This window comes from Miniopterus schreibersii (assembly GCF_964146895.1).
Source record: "Miniopterus schreibersii genome assembly, chromosome: 2".
In the NCBI taxonomy this organism is placed as follows: Eukaryota; Metazoa; Chordata; class Mammalia; order Chiroptera; family Miniopteridae; genus Miniopterus; species Miniopterus schreibersii.
The window spans coordinates 14386407-14413226 of record NC_138102.1 but is presented as its reverse complement, the minus strand read 5'-3'; the positions used below and the strand labels follow the sequence as shown (position 1 = coordinate 14413226).

The following is a 26820-nucleotide window of genomic DNA, read 5'->3' as shown; positions in this document are numbered from 1 at the left end:
AGTAAAACAGATGAAATCTCCCTGCCAAATCCTCTGTCTTCTCTGGTTTAACGCCTCACTTGAGCACGGGCCCATCACGAGCAGGAGAGGGCAGCACGACGACAGAAGCACTGTAAGGGGCCGAAGACGGACTCACGGCTGGCGCTGCCGTTCCAAAGGTGGTTTACAACCAAACGGGAAACCACGAGTTGCCTGAAAATCTACTGAAACCTCAGTTCCCCAGAAGGAACACTAGGCCAGCAAACACTGGGGCCCACAGGAGCTACGCTGGGTTTTTACTAATGCATCAGTCACCAGATAACCAATCCTAAGGGGCAGCAGCCTGTCTCGGAACCAGGGAATGAGTGAATGGAGGATGGCAATTGGTATCTACTGGTTCATAACTCCCCACTTTTAATGTACCTAAGAACAGGTATTCTCAACTTAGCTGAACTGTAGCAGAAGGACTAGGGAGAATATACTAGTTTAAAAGTCATTCTACATCGCTGCCAGGGTGTGTAAAATAATATATGCCCCACTGATGAATTTTGACGTTATGGATGAGAATCTATTGTGAACAACAGCAGACAAAGATTGAGAACCAAAGGCCTAGAGTAATGCTGACTAGGATAGGCTATAAAATAATGTTATTTTTCACGGAACCTTCATGAAATGACTCATGGGAGATAACAAATAGATATTTTCCCCAAATGAAGAGCATTATTCATGGTTTTTCAAGAACATTATAAATGACATAAGCTATTTTTAAAAATAGGTCAATGATAAACAGATGATGCTCTTAAGTGTAGCAGAAAGCCCACTTAGCTTAGTATTTTCTGCTTGAAAAGCAACAAGACATTATTTATGTAACAATGCTGTATGGTACCCTCAAAGTAGGTATAAAACTATAGAACTCTGTTCCCTTTCATTCCAGCTCACTCTGATTTTTTAATTAAAAACAACAATTGTCTTTTTAAAGCAAGGATATCCAAATTTTTGGATCATGCACCTCATGAATAAAAAATGTTTTAAGTACACTCTCAATATACACGTGCTCATCTGTAAATTACAATCAAACAGTGCTATACTAATACATAATAAATATGTACAAAATTTGTACAAAAAGAAAAACTACAAAGAATGGGAAAGAGATGAAACCATTAAAATTTTAAAAATATTTTTATTACTAATGGTACAAAATGTCTTTTGGCTCAATTTAAAAAACTGAAAAATCTTATAAAAAATTGTGATTTAGATTTGAGGGTCTGATTCTAAGTTCATTTTCTTTTTTTTCCCCTAAGTTCATTTTAAATAGTTGGTCCCAATGGCTGAAAAGGAGCCACTGGAAAAAGTACACGCCTTCTAAAATCACATTGCTTATTTTTAATGTAATTTACTAACTGTGCTAAGGTTTTAATTGAAATTCTGCTAGTAAAATTGTAACTTTGTTGATGTTCTTACAAATCTATTAGGAGATGCTGCATTAAAATGTTTTAAATAGATTCAATAAAATCTAAACAGAAATTAAGAAAGGCTTTTAAAATAGTTTAGAAATTTCTGTTTTCAAGTTTTTAAATTACCTAGATACAATAGCTGTGTGATATAGTTACATCATTTTAGGGGCAACAAAATTAAAAAAAAACTGGACATTTTCTAAAAATCTATTTTTAAAATATCCTCTTAATCTTTAAAAGTTTCCTTTAAAATTCAGTTACATTCTCATTCGCTCTAAAATATGTAACTTTTATCTTTAGGGAACGTTCTGATTATGTTTCTTTTTTAACTAGTACCTACAGACAAGTAGTAGTCATTTGTCCTCAAACAACTATCAGCAAATTTTGAACTCTCTTATTTTCATTTAAAAAAAGCACAGCACTAAGTATGACAATTCCTGAAAATATTAGTTCATGAAATAGCCAGACAACTTCTTCATGCTATAAGATTGTCATGGTCATTCCCTCTGATTATCGACAATAGTATTTATACAGGTTCTACTGTTTAGGATAACGCCCACAAATCTACGGATTTGGGCACGTGCAAAGTGTGATATGTCACAACATGCTGAAAGTGAGCAGATGAGTGAGTTTTTCACTGTCAGTCCCTCCCTCTCAAACTTCCATTCTGCTTTACGAAACACCTTGGACTCTGACATGACTCAGGCAGGCTGACAGAAACAATTTGCGTATTAAATATTAATACATCTTAATTTCTCCATTCTTCAGTAAAGATTAGTATTTTAACAATTAAAAGTCTTTAGTTTTGAGGTTATTGGAAAAAATTATCATTATGAGTTAAAGAAATACAGATGGTCTTTAAAATAAGTAGCAATATTTTGACTATCATTCACCTAAATTATTTTCTGATAACATCACTGATGTTGACTATAAAATATATTTATTCCAGTATTAACACAAAACAATGTAAAGCTGAAATGTATCTCAAATGGTAAGATTATAGTTACATTTTACTGCTTTCTAGACGAATAACAGTAAATTAAAACACAAATGTTTACTATGAACAAGATTTAAATCAGCTTTAAAGAAGAATGCATTCAAGTACATACTAACAGTCCTTTATAAAATTACTTTTTCTATGATTTTCCTGCAGAAATGAACAGTCTTAGGAGCAGCTGGCTGCTCAATGCCAAGCCTGGGCTTTATTTCAGGGGTGCGCCTTACCTTTGCCCCATGCTTATGCAGAACTTCCATGACATCATTGTGAGCTCTTTCTGCCGCCACATGCAGCGGAGTCATGAAACTACGGAGAGGAGAGAAGGAAAGGGTCACTCGCTAACTTCCAGCGCATTTTCCCTTGAAGAATCGAGCAGCTCCTGCGATTACACTTACTCTTTATTTTTTTCATTGACATTTGCTCCTTTTCTAAGTAGCAATTCTGTCACTTGTTTTCGTTTGGGATGCAGGGAGGCCACGGCACAGTGCTGTAGAGTAAATAAACGTAAGTTAATAAAATGAACTTCTATTTAAACATCGATTTCTGAATTAAATAGCATGTGCTATCTAGGATATTGTTATCTCAAAATACATTTATATATTTTACATTATAAAGATGACCAAAATTCCTCCTAAGTATACTGGAAGCACAAAACATAAAAAGCCAGACAGCAAGATAAAATTATGCTCTTGTCTAAGGACTAAGAGACTTTTTTCTTTTCCTTTAGCTAATAAATAATTACACAGTCCATATTTACTTGCAGGTATCAGAATACTGCCTCTCCAAAGCTACAAAAATCTGTAACTACATTTCTCAGTTCTTCATTAGACTGCCAGCCACAGAGATGAGGACCTCACTTTCACGGGGGTACTCCTGGCACTACGGAAGAATATGCCTTTATGCCCAGGGACAGTCAAGAAGGTAAGAGACCCAAAGAGCTTAGAGGGAGAGGTATTCTCAGAAATTTTAGGTTTTATTCTCTATTTATAAAACTTTTATATTCAACTTCATTTTACATTAATGCTTGTATTACAATTTAAAAAGTAAAAAATTATTTTCTAATTAATAAAATGAGCACTCCAAAAAGCAGTGTGACTTTGAGTATCCCCTGGCATACTGCTGTGCAGCATGAATGTCACCAAACCTCAGTTTAAGAGCCATGTGCTTAAGTGTACATACAGTTGGCCCGTTTTAGTTTGGTAACTCTTTTAATGTTGTTCCCACATGTACTGATGACAGTTTGACTATTTTTGTGCCAGATATATGAGAGAATGTTAACTGAAGTATATATTTAAAGGTCTGTGATAGAGGCATTACAAATGTTTCAATTCTGAATTCAGGAGTAATCTCACCAGTCCTATACCTGAAACTTAATGTGATCAATGACAATGAAAATAAACTAATTTTTCTAAAAGTACATTTTCTATAATGAATGTAATAATTCTTTGAATACAGTAGTGAAAAAGAATTATGCAACTATCTTTGAAAATACCTTAATCTTCTATGGAAAATAAATAAATATGCTCAAAAGGATAAATGAAGTATCTTTGAAAATATTTTAATCTTCTGTAGAAAACAATGTCATATTTATCTAGCAACCACAAGAAAAAGAAGATTCTACAGAGAAAATCACAGCTTGTATTTATGAAAGCATTGGCCACACAGGTGGATTTGTTATAATATGGTTAGGTAAAGACAAACGTAAAAATAATTCCCAAATCAAGGTTGAGCAAAAGTCTACTCTCTCACCCATAAAAGCAACAGCCTCCCAAACCAAATTTAAAAATCAATGCAACCATTAAAATGCAAATCCCCGTCACTTCAGATACTAGTTACTTTAAGGTTTCTGAAATAAAAATCACATTTGGTGCTCACACTGCTATTATCAACCACTGAATGGATTAATAATAAAATCTTACCAGTGCAGTTTCATGAGACTGTGGCTGTTTGAAATTAATGATTTCCAAGGCAAGTGTTTTTTTAACTTTGGCTAGGTCTGCCTCTCTGGCTGCTTGTAGTAAAGAATGACCTTTAAATTCATCTGTTAACAAAATAAGGTTGACAGGACAAAAATTTTAAATCTATGAAAGTAATTAGCATAATTATAAATTAGGAAAAGCATTAATTTTACACACTCCTCTACTTTAGCAACAGCAGCAGCATGATATGATGATAAAGGTGCAAAGGATGAGCGTGTAGATTATGTATGCTCTGAAATAAGACAGTTTTATACCCTTATAGTTCATAACAATACAAATATACATATACTACCCCAGGAAAGTTTTAAAACAAGCAAGCTAACTGTCCACCAAATGGAAAGCAGTTAAATAATTTGTGAACACTTATACATTGAAATACTTTATAGCCCTTAGAGAAAAAAGACAGATCTATATTTACTGATGTGAAAGTATATAGTATTAAAAGAAAATTAAAGTAACAAAAGAGGAAGGATAGGTTCAATTCCTGGTCAGGGCACATGCCAGGGTTGCGGGCTTGATCCCCAGTAGGGGGTGTGCAGGAGCCAGCCGATCAGTGACTCTCATCATTGATGTTTCTCTCTCTCTCTCCCTTCCTCCCTCTTAAATCAATAAAGATATATTTTAAAAAAAAAAAACAGTATGAAACAAGAAAGAAAGCTACAGTATTTCCAGCTCCAATTATGTGCAGAAACCAAACTACCTTGTTCATTTGGTTTCATAAAAACAAATTTAAAAAAATAATAGACAAGAGCAGAAAAAAATGAGTGTGACGAAAATGCTCTAACCATGGGTCTGATGAAATGCTGTTTCTGTTACCCATCTAATGTCCTTAGAAAGAATTCTGCAATTGGGAACATCTAGTGTAAAGCCATGGACATGACGAGAGCTGGACTCAGAGAATCTAACTTATTAAATCCTTTTCTCCAGATAACAACTTGTAGAACCTTATTTATAAAAGAGGATGCTGAGAAGTCCAAAAAGTGCTCTACTCAGGGAATTTTTTCCTTTACAAAACTATACAAATTTAGGTTAAGTCTTAATGTTTACATTAGAATCAGACCAATGAAATAAAATGTAAAATTTCATAATACTACTCATAATTTGCAAAATGACTGAAAAAAAGTCAAATGGTGATACAGGGATATATCTGAGCCCAGGGTATAAACTAAAAGAAGGTAATGAGAAAAAGATATAAAAATATGTTTTGAGTTAAACTCAATTCAGTAAACTTAATGAGCACTTGCACAATGTGCTGTGCCAGGCTGGGGGGAGGTAGACATACAGACCCAACACAAACAGCACCCACACATTTTATAATAAGGTTGTGCAGGTGCTAAAACACAGGATATAAAACCACAGGTCTTTCTAAGAATTTAAATTTCTCTGGGAAGACAGAACATACATACAGAAAAATGAACTATATAACGCAAGATAACATATGGCAGAGTCATCTGAGTGGGAGAGAGAATAAATGCACTTCTACAAGGATTCATTACTAAGACATCTGCCCAGTTATAATCTGGTTTGCTCTGGCCTGTAATCTAGTAGATGTCATCTGTTCCAGTACCAAAATAAGTTTAAATTTCCACTTAAACAAGATCAAAATGGAAAAGACCTCTTCCTGTTTTAAAATGAACTAGTCTAAAATCTGTTTAAACTTAAAAAATGTTAGCATCATTTTGACTCTGCCTTTTTTTAAAGCTATCATTTAAAGATTTTTCTCAGGTGTTTAAATCCAGTTACCTGATTCTTAGAAACACAGATGTAAGAGAGAATACCAACTATAGGACCAGTTAAAAATTAGGCAGGTAATGCTTAGTTCAATTTAAACCTGAAATCCCCACATGTAAAATAAATATATTTCAATATTTGATATGACAAGTAAATGTAATGTGGTATCCTGAATGAGATGTTGGAAAAGAAAAAGGACTTTGGGTAAAAACTAAGGAAATGTGAACAGAATCATAAAAATTATCTTATGTAAATATGGGCAAGTGATTTCACTTGGGCTGTAACATACAAAAGGCATAAAACATGATTGTGTAACCTTGCAGGGCTTGGTAAGAGATTACATCTATTATTACCAATAGCACAGGAATGTAAGCTCTATGAGCTCAGCGATTTTTTTTTGTGGTTTTATGCTGCTGTATTTCCAGTGCATGGCACACAGTAAGTATTCAATTAATGGTTATGGTTATTGATTGGCTCCTTAAAAAAAAAACAGGGAAGGGGATCCTCAATTTTTGAATTAAAATTAGGCTTGAATAAACACAAAAAATATACAGTATATGAATATAAGATTCCTGAGGAATCATGTAGACAAGTATATAATCAAAAATGAGGGTTATAGCCCGGCCAGGCGGGGCTCAGCGGTTGAGCATCGACCTAGGATCCAGGCGACCGGGGTTCGATTCCCCGTCAGGGCACATGCCCGGGTTGCGGGCTCGATCAATGACTCTCTCATCATTGATGTTTCCATCTCTCTCTCCCCCTCTCCTTTCCTCTCTCTGAAATCAATAAAGATATATTTAAAAAAAAATTTAAAAATGAGGGTTATAAACTAGTGTACGTGTAAGAATGGAAGGACATTATCCAACTTAGAAACACCAGTCCTAATAACTACAGTGAGATATTCTAATTTGCAACAAACAATATTGATTTCAGTATATAAATACATACAAGTCAATCTCTCCCGAAGCTCAGGAGTTGGAGCCATATCCACAGCACTTTTCCCATGGCAATTGACTAATGTGGGATCAGCACCATGGCTAAGTAACAAAGAGCAGACTTCTACACGATTCTTGGAAGCAGCCTCATGGAGTGGAGTAAACTGCCAGAGATCCATAGCATTAACACAGGCTCCGTGCTGAATTGAGAAAAAAAGTTTTAGGTCAGTAATCATGTCGCTGGATCAGATAAAACTCAGAAGACATTTATTTGACTGTAAATTTCAGTTAAAACTCTTTGAAATGTCAACAAGTGTTTTAATTATTTCAATTTCAGCTTTTAAAAATAGTTTAAAATAAGTTGAATGTTTAAACATATTAAGGCAATGAAAATACTTTAAAAAACTGTTTTTGTCTCTTAAAAATCTTATTCACTAAAAAACATGAAAACTCATTATTTCTTTTACCTTTAGTAGCAGTTCTGTGACTTCATAATGTCCATATGAACATGCATTATGAAGAGGTACAAGTCCACTAAATGCAGAAAGGAAAATTAAAATACTGAAATTTCAAACAACTTAGTCATTTATCCAAGAAGTGCTACCAAAAATCTAATAAATCCAAATACAATTATATTAAAAAATATTTTTAAATATTTAATAAGATGATACAAGACCCAGCTAATGTTTAACCTTTTGTTTTTACCTTGTATTCTGTGTATATAATCCTTAAATATAATGATAAAAACACCAATTGGAGAAGCATTTAGGCAAAACGAAGAACATGTGCTAATTGCCAACTGCATGCTTTATATATCAAGTATTTACAGTAAATAAATGTTATTTGATAGAGAATTGAAATATTCTACTTTTTTGTTTCACTTTCAAAGTAATTTCAAGCATAAGAATTAAATATCCAAACTACTGTAGCTTGCATTTCAGAGGATCTTTCTCCATGAGTCAAAGACCCCCTTTTTTGTGCTGTACTTCTCTTGATGACTCACCTACTGTACACCCATCTGTTTTCAGACATGCACAAGGAAACAGAGATGTACAAGAGCATCAGGCCTTTGTACCCCTGTACTACTGGGACCCCATTCAAATGTGGCATAAAACCTGGCACAGGCAAGAGAGAAAAAGAGCACGGGAAAGAGCCGATTTGAAATGGATGAATTCCCCTTTTGAAAAACTGTCTGGAATACTGAGTTCTTTCTTCATTCCTGTATTTACTGACATGGAAAGGGGCAAACTGAAAGAAACCCCCCTCCAGGGCTTCTCTTCTTTATGCTGCCAGTCATAAGAGTGTAATACGAATCTATTTACCTGGGTAGTAAGGTCAAATTATCTTTCAGATCTTAAGGTGGGATAATGTTAGTGCATCACATAGGACAGCAAACTTGATTCATATGTTCCTGGAGACCAGATAGAAAACTGGTACAAAGTTTTCCAAAATACACCTACTCATAAAGTAAATGACACAACTGCTTTCTTGGTCCCCCTCCCAAACCCCAACCCCCCACCACATCAAACTTCATAAGGATCTTTTAGGTTTTCCCAGTTTAGATGTCCCAGGTTGCATCAGGAAAAAACAAACTAGATAAATATGATAGCTATATTAATAGATTAGTAGAATTTTTCAATTTGTTTTATCTTTCTGAAATGCAGCTTAAGTTGAAAAATAATTGCAATTGAGAGAAACAAATTTTAAATAATAGAATTGTAATAAAATTAAACTAACTTAGGAAATTATTATGAGAAGATCCTTAATAAGTAGCATCTGAAAATAATATAAAGTCAAAGTTGCAAACATTCTTAAAATGCTCCACAAGCTGTAAAGAAATGGTCTATGTGACTTTCTTTGCCTAGTGCTCAACAACTTCAGCACGTTATATGTTGAAAACAAAGCATAACAATCCATGAGCAAAACCATTAAAGGAAATAAACTGATACACCTACCCTTTGTCTTTTGCATGAACATCAGCACCATGCTGAAGCAGCAGCTGCACTATCCGCACTCTGTTGTAGCCTGCGGCTAGATGTAAAGGAGTAGACTAGAAAACAAAAACACACCCACTTCTTCAGGTAAATAATTCTTACTTTGCCATTTAACCTGTATGTTTAGATTTAAATACAATGAATGTTAACATACACAAAAAGTACTGAGTTGAAGAGCCAAAAATTCGTGTGTCCTAACTGGATGAGAGACAATTCGCTCCCTTTAGGAGTGAATTCTAACTTCAGTGCCATGCACTTGTTTCTCCTACTTGCTCTTAAAGGCCAGCAGTGAGCAAGCCCTGCCTATCTTCTCTGCATTACTTCTTACTTCTTTCCAACATGAACCTCTCACTGTTCTAAGACGGCATGTCAGGGCTCATACTCCTCATAACAGAAAACATTCTTTCTTGTCCTATTTAAATCCCATCCACTTTCAAGTTCTAACTTTTCAATCCCAATTCTATCACAAAGACTTACTTAAAGAGCCAGTCTCAAAATTTCCCTTTAATAGGAAAGGTTGAAAAGCCTCCCTAAAGAACTACTGGAAGGAACTTCAGTGGAAACAAAAAGGACAATGGACCATATTCAATCCAAGCGGCTGCTAGCAATGGGTCAAAACTAATTTGCTACACTGGATGCAAAGAAAATTGCCAAGGTAGTATTTAATTCCTCTATTTCAGATACTACACATGCAGTATAAATACAGGAGGAAAATATGGTTTCTTCCCAACTAATTTCTGCCACACTTTAATTTGAACCAAATTATTAAAAGGTTCTCTACTCCAACTTAATGTAATAGTTAAAAAAAGTAAAACTTCTCACTTAAAAAAAAATCAGAAATAACATTATTTTTATTAAAAGCTTCTCTACAACCATAACAATTTTTCCACTTTTGCTCACTTACTTAAAGTATTCCTTTAAATACTGTAACACCTTTTCATACAGGGTCTAATATACTTTTATGTACTCTTGATTTTTCCTGTTTTCTATTTCGGCCTTGGGATTTAATAACATTTTCAATTTATTTTCTTTAAATATTACTCCAAAAGTCAAGATACAAAAGAACTGCTAAATACTGTATTATCTATTACTGTGTTGGTAGCACTGCACACATTTTATATATTCTAACGGCCTCTAAGTTTAAGAAATATTTCTGAGTAATACACAGCTAATAATGAGGAGACCAACTAGATCATAAGAGTCCCCTACCTGAGTTAAGGCCTGGAAAGTTTTCTAGGCAGTAGGCTTGAGCAATCATGTTACTCAGCTTATTTAATTCCTGTCTCTCAGGAATCACTGCCACGTACTGCCTGGTGTTCAATTTCTGAAAACCACTGTTTCACATATTTTGTCTAGTTGTGTGTGTTTTTATTGTTTCGGAAAGGAAAGTAAAACTATCCCCGTTATTCCATCTTGGCCCATTTTCAGGACTGAATTGGACCGTACACTGCAGTTGAGAAGCCTCCTCCTGGGACAATGACGGCTGTGGATGACTGGTCAATAAGTCAGTAAGCTCTAAAAGATCACAGCTGACATTTAATATAATATGGAAAAAGTGACATCATCATTGCTGATGCACAAAAAGATTTTCCTTTTTCATGTAAGTATCTTTAAACATTTTTATTTGTATATAGTTGATTCAATAAGTTTTTATTTCTTATTCTTGAAAATGAACAAAGTCACTAAATAAATGAATACATATACACACACTGTATATTTAGAAGAAAAAAACATTAAAAAAATCTAGTTTCTGGATTTTTAAAAATCATTTTGAGATTAAAAATAATTTATAATGCTTTAAAAATGGTAATATATTTAGTTTTTAAGCTGCTGAAATTTAAATAACAAATTAATTAGAAGGCTCTGTAAATGACAAGGTAGAACGTGATAGGAGGCCTGAAATGAAGCAACTGTGAAAAAATGGAGTTGAGGAGTGAGTGTCAAAAACGATTAGGAAGCAGATTTGATAGAATCTGATAACTGAGTGATATAGGTAGTAAGGGATACATAAGTTCCAGTTTGGAAATGTCAGTGACAGATGAAAGAAAGGAAACGGGAGGGAGGAAGAAAGGGGAGAGGAGAGGGAAGGGGAGGAGAGGAGAGGTATTCAGAGGGAAAGAATCTGAGATTTGGTTTAATGAATTTGAAGTGCCTGATACCCAGTGGTAATGGGTCTAGAATTCAGAAGAGGTGAAGGCTGAACACAAACTTGGTCATCACTGGCATACTGGCATTCATTAAAAATGTCAGCATCTGCCACGTATGTATCTGGCGCCATGGTAAGTGCTAGGGATAGCATGGAAGAAAAGCTCCATACCTTGCCCTCAGGAGTTTTCTTACTCCTTTAAAACATAAAGTCTGTAAGTGAAATACATATAAAATAATTTTTTATTCAGAAGGACAAAAGATGGGGGGGGGGGAGACTAGTTTCTGAGTCAACTAGAGAAAGCAGACAAATACAGTTAAATGTGACAGATACTAAGGGAATTTCAGGATGCCAAGAGAGGCTAGAGGACGTCTACCTGAACCACTCCAGAGGCCAGCAGAGAGGAGTGGGATCAGGGAAGATGCTCAAAAACGCTTCCTGAGGGGAGACTTGAGGACAAACACAAAGCAGTGAGGCAAAAGGATGGGGAACTTTATTCCGGGTAGTGTGGAGGGTACATATTAATACCCAGTGGACAAGGTATACCCGAGGAACTAAAAACATTTCAGTGGCCAAGTCTAGTATGAGATTGGGGGAGATTATAAAACAATGGGAAACCCCTGAAGGACTATAAGCAGAAAATTACTGAAGACTGAAGTTTTGGAAAGATCACTCTATAGATGAAGAATTGGAGGGGGAGGGCAAACCCAGTGACAGGAAGACATGAATAGAAGAGTGCAGGAGTGCTACAGAAGAGAGTTAATGACAGTGTCACTTAGCAAAATTGGTAGCAGCATCTAAGCAGAGGTAGCTGAGCTGCGGGAGTGGATGAGTTCCCAGGGAGAGCGAGTGTAGAGCAAGATGGATGAGATTTTCCAAGTAGTCATTCTAATGTGAATGCTAATTATGCAAACTAAATAGTATCACTAGAAGGCACATAAAAATCTGTAAAATGCATGCAATAAATTTGAGGAAATGGTAGAAAGCAAAAATAAAAAGTACGAACTGAGAACAAAGGATGATTTAAACAAGATTTCGCTACACTAAGAGCCCAGAAGTATTTCCTCTAGAAAAAAATTTACAACTGAACATTATATACCAAATGCTATCTTCTGATGCAAAGCAATTAACATCATGTGGCCTAGACTACATTTAGTGAATGGTTACCACAAAGTGCCAACTTTACACCCCAATTGCCAAGTGGGAAAGCAATGATAAAAGTAATTTTCTAAATGCTACGATAATTAACAGAGTGTAATTTCACTTTTGAAAAAAATAAAGCAGACTCATTTGTAAAATACGCACACATGTTATTTGATAATTTTGTGGTGGTTGTAAACTAGTAAACACAAGAATCCAACATTTAAGACATCATTAAACACTGCCAGTTTGCATACCTCAGATTTATTCTTAAAACATTTTTTTTTTTTATTGGAAATGTTTTAAAAGTCAAACATGTACAGTGGATAAAGTATGGAACAATTGTAAATACAAAAACTCTATAAAATATTATTACTAATACTTTCATATTGTAAAACATTTACAAAAAAAAGAATCCTTACTTAAAGAGACCCCATAATTGAAAGTTTTCTTCTTGGAATCAGGCCATTTAAAAAACACACCATAGATATGCATACATCTTTGCCTTTTATGATACAGATTTACAGCACAGTATAAAGCATTTAGGATAGCTTTAACTTATCCTACACATACATGCATACTTAAAATGGTGACAACTGACAACCCTGTTATAAAACTGTGGGTGCAACTTTAACATAAGTCCAGGCAGCATGATATAAGGAAATGAGGAAAAGCTTTTAAGTCTTGTGTTTGCATTTTTGCTTTGCAAAATTTATAAGGTATGTGGTTTTGGACTAATTTCTTCATGTCTCTGAGCCTTGGCTTCTAATATCTGTAAAATGAGAATTATAATTCCTACCATAAAGTCTATTTTATGGATTAAAGATAACTGTCTAAAGCAGCTAAGAGAGTATCACAGAGAAAAAGCTCAACAAATAATAGCTATTACTGATTATCACCTTATTAACTATCTTACACACAAGTTCTTAATGGTCATCTATCAGTCCTCATCTTACTGGACCTATCAGCATTATTTGACACAGCTGATCACTCCTTCCTTCCTGAAATGTTTTTCCCCTTAGTATCTAGGACACCTAGATACCTACCTCACTGGTCACTCCTCGGTCTTCTTTCTGGCTATTTCTCATTTTCTTAATACTGGAATACTCCAGAACTGCAGCCCTAGAGCTCTTTTCTTTATTATTTATACTCGTTCTTTGGTGATCTCATGCAGTCCTGTGGCTTTAAATAACATTCATACACTGACAACTTAATTATATCTCCTTGCTGAACTTTAGACTCTCATAATCTAATTTCCTACATGACATCACTATGGGATATACAGGAGACATCTCATGCTTATCAGGTCCAAAACGGAGCTCCTAGTATTTCCCAAAAGTCTACTCTATAGAATTTCCTATTGCTGTTAATGGCAACTCCATCCTTTTGGCTACTTAGGTCAAAATCTTTGAGTCTTTCTTGATTCCTGTCTTTCACACACTACCCTCACTGCATCAGACAGAATTTCTTTTGGCTGTATCTCTAAAAGATCTCCAGAATCCAATCATTTCTCATCACACCTACTGTCACCACCCTGGCCTAAGCCATCATCCTCTCAGCTGGTTGGTTGTAAATAGCTTCAATTGGGCCTCCTTGCTTCCAGCATAATCTTCTTGGAGTCTATACAACATAATAGCAGATGATTCTGTTCAAGTATGGTAGATACATGACTTCTTTGATCAAACTCTTCCAATGGTTATTCATCTCAATATAGGTAAAAGCCAAAGTCTTATAATTGTCTAGATGGCCACAAAAGATCTCTCCCATCACTACCCTCCAACTTTCTGACCTCATCTTTTACTCTGCTCCTCTTGGTTCACTGTACATAGCTCAACTGCCATAATTATTAATTAGCTGAAACCATTGGGAATTTGATTGTACTAGGTACTGGAAAATCCTAACATTCAAATTTAACTGAATTCAACTAGGTGTAGGAGCTTCGTTGAGTGCTTTCTGTGTTTCATCTCATTCAATACTCCCTCAAGCCCTCACTACGGTGCTTCTGTTTTTATAGATGAGAAACTGAGGCTTGTACCCAAGGACACACAGGTAGCACACAGCAGAGCTGGGATTCGAACCCAGTCACTCTGACTCCAGACCAGCCTTCTTCTGCACCAAACCAGGCAAAACCTTAAAAAAGAACACTGTAGATAGGGGGAGGGAAGGGGTTGAAAGGAGGACTTCCACTTGTTACTGTATACACTTTGGTATTTGATTTTTATTTTTTTTACAAAAACATGTACTTGTTTAGTAATTAAAAAGAGAGAAAAAAGTGAAATACCTTCTGAAAAAGTTAAAGGCCTTCCATTAACAAAATATTTCCCCACTTATGTTTAATTTCACATATGACTTCTTAACAAATTCCAAACAACAATGGAAGATAAAATATTCCTGAGGGTTAAAAAGCAAAATTAAAAAATCTTACAGATACATAATGCAGCTATCAGCTTTGGAAGACCTATATATTATCATGTGTATAGAACACCAAAATTTAATTTCTGGATCTTTTTTTACCACTCAACAAAAAAATCATAACTATTTCTTAAGATTTAAATGTATTATCACATATTCAATCCCAAGGGAATTTTAGCATTTACATTTAAACACAAAGCACATATTGCCATTTCACAAATGACAGCTGGGTACAGGGGAGTTCCCTGATCTAATGGTGCTGAGAAAGCTTTTGAAGTTAACAATTACCATATAAAAAGAATATCCTGACCTCTGTAACACTTTTCATCTAAGAAGCATAAAATACTATAAAAAATAATTCTTAATTCTTAAGACTATTATTATAATTCTACTTTTATAAAGTACAAAGTTTGGAGCATTCCTTAAACAAGACTTTAAAATGGGATTCCAAAGTACTAATACTCCAAAATGATTACTCCTTTCCTTTTGTTCTGTCTTTGGACAATACTTTTGCAATAAAAACACAAAAAAGATTACCAAAGACTGGTCCTAAAACTATTTGCCATAATCTTTCCCTAACATTTGTCACAAAATAATATAGTTATTTATTTATTTATTTATTTATTTATTTATTTATCTGTCTCCTCTAACCCATTGTGAGCTCACTGAGAATGGAGAAGGTATCTCAATTTTGTGTTTTAAGGGTTTAACATAGACTTCATATATAGCGGTATTAAAAAAAAAAAAAAAAAAAAAGTCAGCTTTTGATTTACATTACCAAAAAAGAACCGAGCATACGAATAATCCAGCTTGGTGAATCTGACTTAAATTTGTGTGAAAGGTTTACAACTGTATTTCTATGCAGGTCTGAGTGATGTCTGATGCACTCTCTGGGAAAGAACAAACCACAACTGTGAGGCCATGACGTAAGCCATCACAGAGCTGTCTAACCTCATGCTGTATTGTGTATTTTGGTTTTCTTTAAGATGGAAATTCAGTCTGAATTAAATCAAATCCTCTGGGGTTTTCCACACTAGGGTAACTAACTCATACTGGTTTGCTGAGACTTTCCTGGTCCCAGGAAACCTACGTAAACTGGAAAGGCTGGTGACCCTACTCTAGCCAGACTTAATGTTGAATGAGCTCCTGGGTTTCTGGAGCGCTCCCAACTCAGAACACTGTGTGTGTCTATGTGTGGGTAATGTAATAACTTTACCAAATCAGGAGAAGAATCCTATTAGAAGTCGGCTCAAGAGAAAACAAAAGGTAATACTCTTTCTATCGAACCATTCATTGCTTAAAAAGACTCAAGTGTAGTTTTTTTCAGTTTCATAACAAGCTCAACACTGTAACAGGCTAGTCAAATTCTTCCTCCAGACTCTTGCTCTACAGTTACAATTACAAAATGTTTTCATAAGATAAAACTTTATGATCTTTTCAGCACTTGAATGCTCATGTACTCAGCACCCAGATTCAACATACATTAATTATTAAGACTTTGTTACACTGGCTTCTGCTATCACTTTTATCTTTTATTTTTGCCACTGAAGTATCCTGAAGCAAATTCAAGACACTCTGACTTTTCACCCCCTACATATTTTTGTAGGTGCCTCTAAAAATTATAGGCATTTTCTTTCAAAACCCTAATAATGTTATTACATCTAACAGAAGAGTGGTAAATCCTTAGTTTTCATCTAATGCCCACATCAATATTCCAATTTCCTGATGATCTTGAAACCTTTTTAAAGCTGGTTTGCTAGTCAGGACCAATACATTTGGGTATTATGCCTTTAAGTCTCCCTCCATCTACAAGTCTTCGCCCTCCCTGTTTTTTCATAACACTGACTTGTTGAAGAGACTGTTACTCCCCATTTCTTGTGATTATTTAACTTGTGCCTATGTCTTCTGTATTTTATGTGAAATGAAAGCTTATATACATAAACAAACACAAAGTCATTGCACTTAAAAATTCCAGTACTTGTTTCCACTTTATATATATATATAAAAGAACATGCTTTTTTCAGATCTGGTTTCAAAAATGAGGTACTATGTATGCATTTTGTTTTATCTGACCTCAGTATCAATTATTTTACATTTACCCACCATTCCCCACCCAAAAGAATTCCCTTTTAAATTATAAAAATAACATATTCCCTAAAGATAATATAAAGTAAAATGTTCTATTTCACCCTCTAGCCCAACAAACCCCTTTCCCAAAGGTAATCAGCCTATAGTTGCACATGTATCATTTGAGATGCTTTTCTGCATATATAAACGTGTTTTTCTCTTGAGTTCTTTTTGCTGTTGTTTTTGTCACACAAATGCAATTTTTCTAACATGTTATACATATAGGTCTATCTAATTCTTTGTATGGTACTTCCATTGTATAAGTGGACCATAATTATTATTTTAAAATATGTTTTTATTGATTTTAGAGAGGAAAGGAGAGAAGGGGGGAGAGAGAGAGAAATCTATGTGAGGAACATGGATCAGCTGCCTCCTACTGGGTGGGGATCGAGCCCACAACCTGGGCATGTGCCCTGACTGGGACTTGAACCAGCGACTTTTTGGTGCACAGAATGACACTCAACCAACTGAGCCACACCAGCCAGGGCAGGACTGTAATTATTTACCCATTACCTATAAGTGGACATTCAGGTTGTTCCATCTTTGTTCTGGCTATCTTAACAAAACATATCTCTTTCAAATTTATTTGGTTAAGATAGATCAATGTTTTCCTTCTACACATAAAATACTGTATCAGCCATTAATAAAAATTCCCCAGAAAATATAATAACCACATAATCAGAGTTTATTAAATTTCTTTTAGATACAGAGGAATGATCAATCTAAGTAGTTCCTTGAGACAGTGATACTTAAAGTCAGAATCAAAATAAATTAAAAGCTAAAGAATCAATATGGGCATGAGTCCATGGAAATAAATATATCTTATCTCCTCTGCCTGACTTTTGAAGGGATATTTTAAGTAGTACCATAATGAAGACTGGACAGTGTCCTTGAAGTTTCTCAACTCTTGGGCTTTTATAAAGATAATTTAAAAGAGAAACTACATCTGGAGAATAAAAATTAATGAACCAAAGTAGAAATAAAACTTTTAAAATGTATTTTATTCACACTCTCTTAAGAACTACGTCTGCTATAACTTGTTTTTTTCTACAGATTATACATTACTGGATCTTCTTATAATTGTTTTCTTTCCCACTATGAATCTTCTCCTCTGGTCCTTGGCCCCTTAAGTCAACTATTCTCTAAAGCACAGTGCCTAGTGCTAACCACACTTAACCACAGATATGGTCTCATCTCAGTGGACTATATCAGGATTAACCTAAGAGTGTTTAATGTTTTAAAGTCATTTAATGTTTTTAAATCCCTGTAACAGGGGGAGCTGGGTGACAATAGTACTTGGCTTCCTCACATAGTTATTTTCAGGCTAAAATAAAATAGCAGATACAAAAACATTTTGAAAATACCAAGTATTTTTTTGAAAACAATAGCAAGATCTACTGGGTACTTCCTATGTACCAAGCACTTTGTATCAAAGTATATTGATATAATATACTATACTTTGTATCTATACAAAGTATACATATAATATACTTGTTTAGTTTACACAACTACTATAAGAGCTAGAAACTATCAGTATTCCCATATAACAAATGAGGAAACTGAGGCATTCGGGGATTAATACAGCAAGTTAACAGCAGATTCAGAGACCAAGCGTGGCCAGTCTGACTTCGGCACTCCCATGCTCCCCTTTCCCTTGGCGGGCACTCGGGGCCTGGGCAGGTTCGGAAATGCGCGAGGACGGCGAAGGGGCAGGAAGATATCTTGGCGGCCGGGGTCGCACTGGTAGTTCCGACCACCTCATGGTACACAGGACACCATGTGTCAAACTTGATCACGAATAAGGGGTGGCCATACCACTGGATGAGCACCCGAGAAGTGTAGAACTTCGTAACAATAGAAGTTACTTAAAATTTAAGTACTGGAGGACAAGGAAGAATAACAATACTGAAATTGGAGAAGATAATTTATCTGCCTCTCTCCTAGTGCAGGATTTATCTACGTATCTCTAATAGACAGTCATTTGGTCTCTTCTTGAACTCAACACACCCAGTTGCATCAACTGCTTTTTATGGAACAACTTCCCAGCTACCTTCCTGGTCACCCTGTAACTGTTCAATGTTCCTCCTTCAAGCGTGAAATCCCAAATTCAACAGTAAATCCACATGTGGCTTAGTGCAAACTCATGAGCTCTCATTTTTAAAAAATGCATTCAAACAGAGCCAGATGACAAAGCTATCTGGCTGTCAGAGTCATCACTGGGAAGGTTCCAGCACTTCACTGGGAGGCTAGACTAGCTGCCATTCAAGTCCCTTCCGAGTAAGATTCCAGGAGTGAGCACAGTGTGGGGAAGGCCTGGGGTGGGGCAGGGGCAGGGCGGAGGGGATCGACGGGAGGGGTGGGGGGAGGAGACATCTGTAATACTTGCAACAATAAAGGTATTAAAAAAAAAAAAAGATTCTATGAATTCCAGATAGGCTACACAGAGGTAGACTAATGATTGATATTTTACAGCCTCAGAAAGAATGTTCTTCCAAAGTAACATATGTACGTCATCTTTAGAAAGGGACCTAAGGCATTTGAAAATTTAGTGAATTTATGAAATATAAAACAAAGTTTCTATACTTCAACTACCTTACATGGTAAAAATTTATTTTTAAAGTGATAATACAAAGGACTATCTTAATCTTATAAATGCGTGTACTGGGAAGAGAAAGAGAGAAAGAAAATGAACAAACAAAAAAGTACGGGAAATCTACAGGGTAATCTCTGTGAGAATAACTCTCTGAATGCCAATTTAATTCAATTTTAACTTAATATTATCACTGTGGAAACTCCAAGGGGATTCTTCAACAGCCAGAAATTTGTTTCTCTTTTCCAGCCTCAGAATCAGCGGAAAGATTGAAATTATGCATGAAAATGAGTTTCTATAGTATGTTCTCTTAGGGTTCGCATGGAAAAAAACGCTTAGCACTCTCAGAGGGTGCAACATTAATTTTGCACTGTTTAATGAGCAACAGCTGGTATACTTCATGGAAACCAGGTTTCTTGGTCTGATAGTCACCTGATGTTTTATACTTTTAAGGAGAAGTTTTCATACTACCTGAACCTCACACGGTTTACTTTTTACAGTTAATATTACAATCTTAGGTTTTCAAATCTAAAAATCCAAGATCTAACTAATGTTCAACAAGTAACTTGTTCTTGAAACAAGAAACAGGTTACACCGATTGGCATTTAAAGTTTACTTGTGAGACTCATTCCTCCCCGGGCCATCAGACAGCCATTTTAACTACGCAAAGACGGAGAAGACAGATGCCTTGGCTGATTTCAACGTGGGTAAGAACTCTAGGACTTTCAAGATATGTTGTCACCTCAAAGTTCCTTCAGTGATAAAGTCCTTGTTGTTGCTGAGTTTGCATATGTGAATTCAGCAGCCAAAGGCAGACAGAAGCAGAGATCTCTAGCTCTGCTCCCTGCCCACAGGCCCTTCCCTGAATTCTCACAGGTACTGGACCCGCTGAAACTAAAAGAGTAGTTTAATGTATACTATGGTATTCAGAGTACAATATTAACATGTTATTATTAAAAAACTAAAGAACCTTTACAAAAGAAAAATCAATATATGAAACATTTTATATTTGAGGTTAGTCTACTTCCAAATGTACTAATTTGGCTACCCAAATATACATTTCAAAAAATTATGCAACGTATATATAGTGGTTTTACTACTGATGCGATTCTTAGTAGAGAAATGTTTTCTTATTAGTCACTGAAAACAGTCTTCTTTTAAATAGAGTATTATGAAAATTGTTGATGCTTTTAGGAATTTTCTTTTATAATTCTAATTTAATTGAACAAGTGAGTGAATGAATAAATATGCATGTGGAGAGGGAGGAAAAGTAGGCTTCCTGAGCAATTATACTTCTTTAAAAAAAAAGGTAGTGATACAAAAATAAGTGTTATAATGTTTGTGTCACACCCGCTACCCCTGAACTCGTAAGTTGAGCCCCAAACCTGAATATGATGACATTTGGAGACAGGGCCTCTTGGAGGCCTCCCTAAGGATAACGGAGTAATGTCCTTATAAAAAGGGAAAGCTGAGAGCCCACTTTCTCTCTCAGCAAGCAGCATCCCTCTACAAGCCAGGAAGAGTGTCCCTCATCAGGAATCGACCATGCTGGCACCTTACCCTTGGACTTCTGAGCCTCCAGAGTTGTGAGAAATAAATTTCTGTTCTTTAAGCCACCCAGCCTACTGTATCACAGCCTGAGCACCACACAACTGGCACACAATGAATTAAAAAATCAATAGTTTATGTTGGTTTTGTATTATTGCCAAACAACTGTTTCTAGTAATGCTAATTCAAAGCTCCAGATTGCTTCGAAGTTCTTAAATTCAGACTCTTCACTTTTTTCTGCTTCTCATCAGGCAAAATAATTTCTAAAATACGACTTTCCTTTGTACCTAAGTATGCCTTTTTATACAGGAAGGTCCACCCTTTACTGAAAGGGTTTAAGAGCTTTTTGCAGAATACTCTATTGTCAACTGATGCTAACTGAACAGTTTATGCCAAAGAGATCATAACCAAATCATAATCATCATAGGGGTATTTTTAAATCTCTTTATCATGTAATTTAATTGATACATAAAATATGTAAATACTACCATCCACCATCCACTCATCTGAAGCACTAGGACAGCAGCAACGCCACCGAGGCCACTTAGTGTTTCTTCCAGATCCTGTTCTCTGGCCACACAGATACTTTCCAAGCTACTGTTGCAGTTGTAATTCATCCTACCCTGTAAAGTTTTGACTTCAGAGGAAGAAAAAGCACTTTTAAATGTAGATTCTTGCCGTTTTAAAAGGAGATTCAGAAGTGTCATTTTTGTAATTTGGACTCTAAATCAAATTTAATAATGAATCATACAAAAGAAGGATGTGGTACTCATTTTTCATCCTTCAACTACAAACTCAAAACTGCACGAAACTTAGGCTTTTTGTACATGAGTGTTGGAGAAACCACAGTTAGGAGGAGAACTGAAATGAACTCGTAAGTGTTACCACCTACTTTTTAACACTATGGTCTCTTTCTACTAAAAATTCTTTTCTCAAAGAGAACAGAGTTGGCACGGGTACTAATTCCCCTCACCAGTAGAAATGTCATGCTTGACAAAACAGAGACTGTTTCAGTAGTGATTCCCTAATGAAAAATAAAAAAGACATTTTCAAGCCCTTATTGTTACAAAATGAATATACATAAGCATAAAGATTTTATACAATACATCCCAACATAAGTAGGCAAGAAAACTTGCTCTAAGGGATTTCTGCATTACAGTAAGATGCACCGCTCAGCAAGATATACTTTAAAGATGTGATTTGATTAGATATATAATTAAACCTAAAGCACTTGAAGAGTCCCTAATGCAGACTTACTGCATTCTGGCCTTCTCCTAATCCCTAGTAACATCTGAAGTATGATCCATGAAAGATGAAAATTAGAAAATTGTATGACCTTTTATCTACCAAGATTTGGCAAGAACAGAGCATGATGCTAAAGGCCACTGAAGGCCATAGGGAGCCAGACATGTGTCCACAGGTAACGCTAACACTTCCTTAAGGAGGAAAAGGTTCCGTATAAACTTTATCAGAGATACCAGGAGTGCTTTACTAGTGTGGTTCTACGGGCTTTTATATAATGTAACTATATTACGGTAATTACTACTAACTGACAAAAAATAAGTTACAAAATACATTACCATCTTAAAATGTTAGAGTTGAAAGGTATCTTAGAGTTAATGTGGCCCAAGCCCTTATTTTTTAGGCTAAAAAAGTCAGAATTCAAAGATAAAATAAAACTTGCCACAATCACATAGCCAGTAACAATGTTAACTTAAAATTTGGTCTTCTACTTTCCAGTTTCTGCTTTTCCATGTAACACCATGATCCCAAAAGATGCAATTGAACATATCTAAAATAATGTATTTGGGGATTTATTTAAAAATCTTCACTATTCTTCCAAGAAGCTATGAAAGAACCATTTTCAGTAATCCACCTGAGAAATGGTGCATTAGATAATAAGCATTGATTGAATTATATTTTCTCAGATAGGGGTAGTTCATTTATCTATCACTAGGTAACAAACCACCTCCAAAATGGTAGGTTACCTGGGTAGTTCTGCTTTATAGGCCAGGGTGCTAGGATGGTTTATGTCACCTGGAGGCAAAACTAATTCAGCAGAGGCTAGAACGTCTGGGACGCCTGAATGGTTAGAGTCAATGAGAAGCCTAACTGAGCTCGGTGGGTCTCTGGTTGGAGGCCTCAGTTCTCCACATGGACTTCTCCACATGGCGGCTTGGGCTACCTCATGGCATGGCAGCTGGGCTCCAAGACAGAGCATTCCCAAAGCAGGAAACTGGCAGCCACCAAGCCAATCCAAGGACTAGTCCTGTTAATGGCACAGCAGCGCTTCTGCTTTATTTTATTCATCAAAGCAGCCCTGGCTTAGCTCAGAGTCTGCGTGGGAGAGGAGTAGGCAAGGGCATACCTAAGGAGAGGCACAGTTCATGGAGGGGTCTTCAAAGTCACAATCTACTGCATGAGGATCGTTAAAATGCTGGTCAAACATGATATTCAGAGATCTGCACTGGAGGAGAGTTGTTAACCAAAAACACTGTATTAAGAGTATGACGAATGTACATAACCCTAAAGTTTAAATATAAATACAAAAAATTGCACTAATCCTGTATGTTCTTTGTGCTTCATGGATGTGCTTCATGGAATTCAAATGAGTACCATGGCATTATTTTCAGCCAGATATTAATTTTAATAAGTATGTTCTTAAAACTGGTAGATATAGCTCAAGAACACATTTCTGAATTTATAAGCTGCCAATTTAAACAAATTTATTTATTAAATATGATGCTGGGTGGTAAGAGAGCAAAGGCCAAACTCCAAAATAATTAACTTTATTATATGCTTTGTAGGTTACCCGGTAACCTACATTTTATCTGAATGCTACCTGGGACTGAACCTGGATAAGAAAGACAGTTTAAGTGGGCAATGTTGGAGTACTCAAAAGTATGAATGTGTCCATTCTAAATATGTTCAAAAGCTTAAAAAATGTATCAAGGGAGTAGGAATCTAATTCACTGAGGCTCTACCATGGGCTACAAACTGTACACGTCAATCACATTATCGAACTTGATCCTCTCAGCGCCTTGTGGAAAGGGATGATTATTCCATATGAATGAATACACTGAAAACTGTACAGCCACAGTCACACCCAGAAGAGGAAGGAGCCAAGAACAGAGCCCAATCTGTCACACCTCAGAGCCTATTTGCTCTTTCAATTACATCACACAATTTTTTTATGATACCTTCCAGGAATGGTACTAAATTCTACTTTATTTCTAATTGATCTATATTTATAAAACACTTTTTAAAACACTTTACTTTTCTGTTTCCAGAGTCTTATTAATTATTAACTATTTTATGGAAGCAAACATTTACACAGTAGAAATATGACATTTAAAGAAACCCTTCAGTTAATCTTTCTGAATTTAAATCATGCTCCTCCAATTGCCTGTTAATCTAAATTTGTGGTTTCATACAAAAGAGCATACATGTGTAAATACTAATGCTTTGAAAATAAAAGGGCCAGAAAAACGAATCCCACCTTAAATCTACACTTTTATAATTGTATCACAGCAAAAGGAATCATACATTTTTTAGTGAGTTAGCATCAATGTATTGGGTAATGTCTTAACCATTCTATCCATTTTTAAGTTCCTTGTAAACCAATACCACCAAATGCATATTTATCTCCCATGACACTTAACATAGCAACCTATACATGGTAAGTACTGAGTGTTGGTTAAATGAATGAAAGGAGCAGAAAAAAATCGGAAATACCAGAAATTACATTGACCATAAAAACAAAGTTCCAACTAAATATTAGTTACTTTCAATATTTGGTGACACACAATCATAGCAACAGTAGGCACTGCAAAGACACATAGTACTCCTATTTAGAAATATGCACAGTAATGGCCAACTCCAACCTACTCATTGTTATAAGGAGCTGATAAACTCAGAACATATATCTCCAAGAGAGTAAAGGCAGCCAGGGAAGGGAAATGACAGGAGAGAGACCAAAATGAACTCTGAAGAGGGTTCAATGTTAAAATAATTTGAGATGTATTCAAATATTTTCATTCATTGTAAAAAGGTATCCTTATAAAAATGAATATTGAAAAACAAGAGACCACCACCTTAAATTTACATACCAAACAAGGCCAGAACATTTGTATAATTGCTAATAAAACATCTGATAGAAAATACTGTAAAGACAATAAATCTAAGTTTGAAAATACAGTCTGTTTTAAGGATCTGGTGATACTTCATTGCAACTGAAAATAACTACAGAATGTTACACCTCATCATAATGGGCAGGAGATACAAGAAGAATAAATTATATCTATGCCTCTATGTTTCTAAAGTGACCATCATTAGAACATGTATATAATTCTATAAAAGTAGCATTTCAGAACAAAGTTTTACAAAAAAATGTTCTGCCTTTGCTTTTTAGGGGAGAAAAAAACAACTGGAAATTTCTAGAGTAGTCAAGTCAAACTATGTTTTACATGTAAAATAAAAGCATAATATAAAAATGTAAATTACTTAAAACCTTATTGATACTTCACTATTTTCAGAATTCTGTAGATCAGAAAATCAAATGTCTATAGGAAATACAAATATTAACCATTCACATATTACCTATTTAGATAATCATCAAGTCACAGAATAGAATTAAGAGACTATTTAAAATTTACACTGTCACTGTGTAATCCCACGCATTACATTAAAAAGGAATGCTGAAGTCTAAAACCCCCACACATATCTAGGCAAGTTTTCCACCTACTAGTTAATGTATAAGGAGCAATTCTTTTCTAAAAACATTACAAAACTGACATTTCCATGAGCTTTTAAATTTACAAACCAGGAATCATAGTAAAAACAGAGACAGGCAAGGACTCAGTTAAGCATTAATATAGTCATTTAGAAACCCTCTAAAAATGAATTTGATCCTGCATTGTGTTCTAAAATGCAAATTCAAAAAATAAAACTATATAACTGACTAACTTGCTATATATGTAAAGTGCCTTTATCCTCTTAATACAGTCTGACTTCCTAATTCTAGATAAATACATGCAAATGGCTTGAAAAAATATTAAATATATAAATCAGACTTGTAATTTAGCAGTTAGATTTGCTTACACATTTTCTTGACAACAATAGTGAGAAAACAAAAGATAATGTCATAACTAAGGGGTCTTATCCCAATCTCCATTTGCGCCCAGAATATTTATTATGGTTTTGCTGCAACTGGTATATTTAGTAAGAACTGCTCTGTGTCATAAACAAAGGTAATATGTAAATATAAACATTATTCAATTTTAATTATGAAATTGTATTTGCATTTTGCATACCAATGCAAATTTTTAAATGATTTTTGTTATATGCATAAATAGCACTAAAACCTAATAAATGCTTAATTTTTTTCTACTTTGAGAAAATCAATAATCTAAAAAATAAGAGTACATTTTGAAAAACTGTTGCATTATTTATGTTATGAATCCTTCAGTAGAATATTTGAGACATGTTCTTAAAAATGTTCTACACATTAAAATGCATTTCACCCTTCATAGTATAATTACTCAAAATAAATAAAATAATGCTAGTCAAAATATATAATAACAGAAAATATTAAATCCCCTATTCATATATTTCTGAGTTAATTATCTAAATGGGAAAGAGAATGGATGAATTTTTCACTCAGAGAACAAAACTGTTCATCAGGGAACATATTCATATCTTAAGCTCCTGCTACATGCAAAGTGCCTGGCTTGGTCCGATGCAAAATACAAAAGAGAGCTAACAGATTAGAAGAAAAAGTCGTGTATGA

The 26820-nt window shown here is 35.1% G+C and overlaps 1 protein-coding gene across 1 annotated transcript in view; it reads right to left on the bottom strand.

Moving 5' to 3' along the window:
* The window catches only part of TNKS (tankyrase), a 159650-nt gene that overhangs the window by 48041 nt on the left and 84789 nt on the right, over positions 1-26820 (bottom strand). The window contains exons 6-11 of the mRNA XM_081130258.1: positions 9031-9125; positions 7543-7609; positions 7089-7275; positions 4350-4471; positions 2826-2917; positions 2658-2736 (exon numbers count right to left, since the gene is read on the bottom strand). Coding sequence (XP_080986384.1) covers positions 2658-2736; positions 2826-2917; positions 4350-4471; positions 7089-7275; positions 7543-7609; positions 9031-9125 — 642 coding nt within the window. The remainder of the gene's footprint in view (positions 1-2657; positions 2737-2825; positions 2918-4349; positions 4472-7088; positions 7276-7542; positions 7610-9030; positions 9126-26820) is intronic.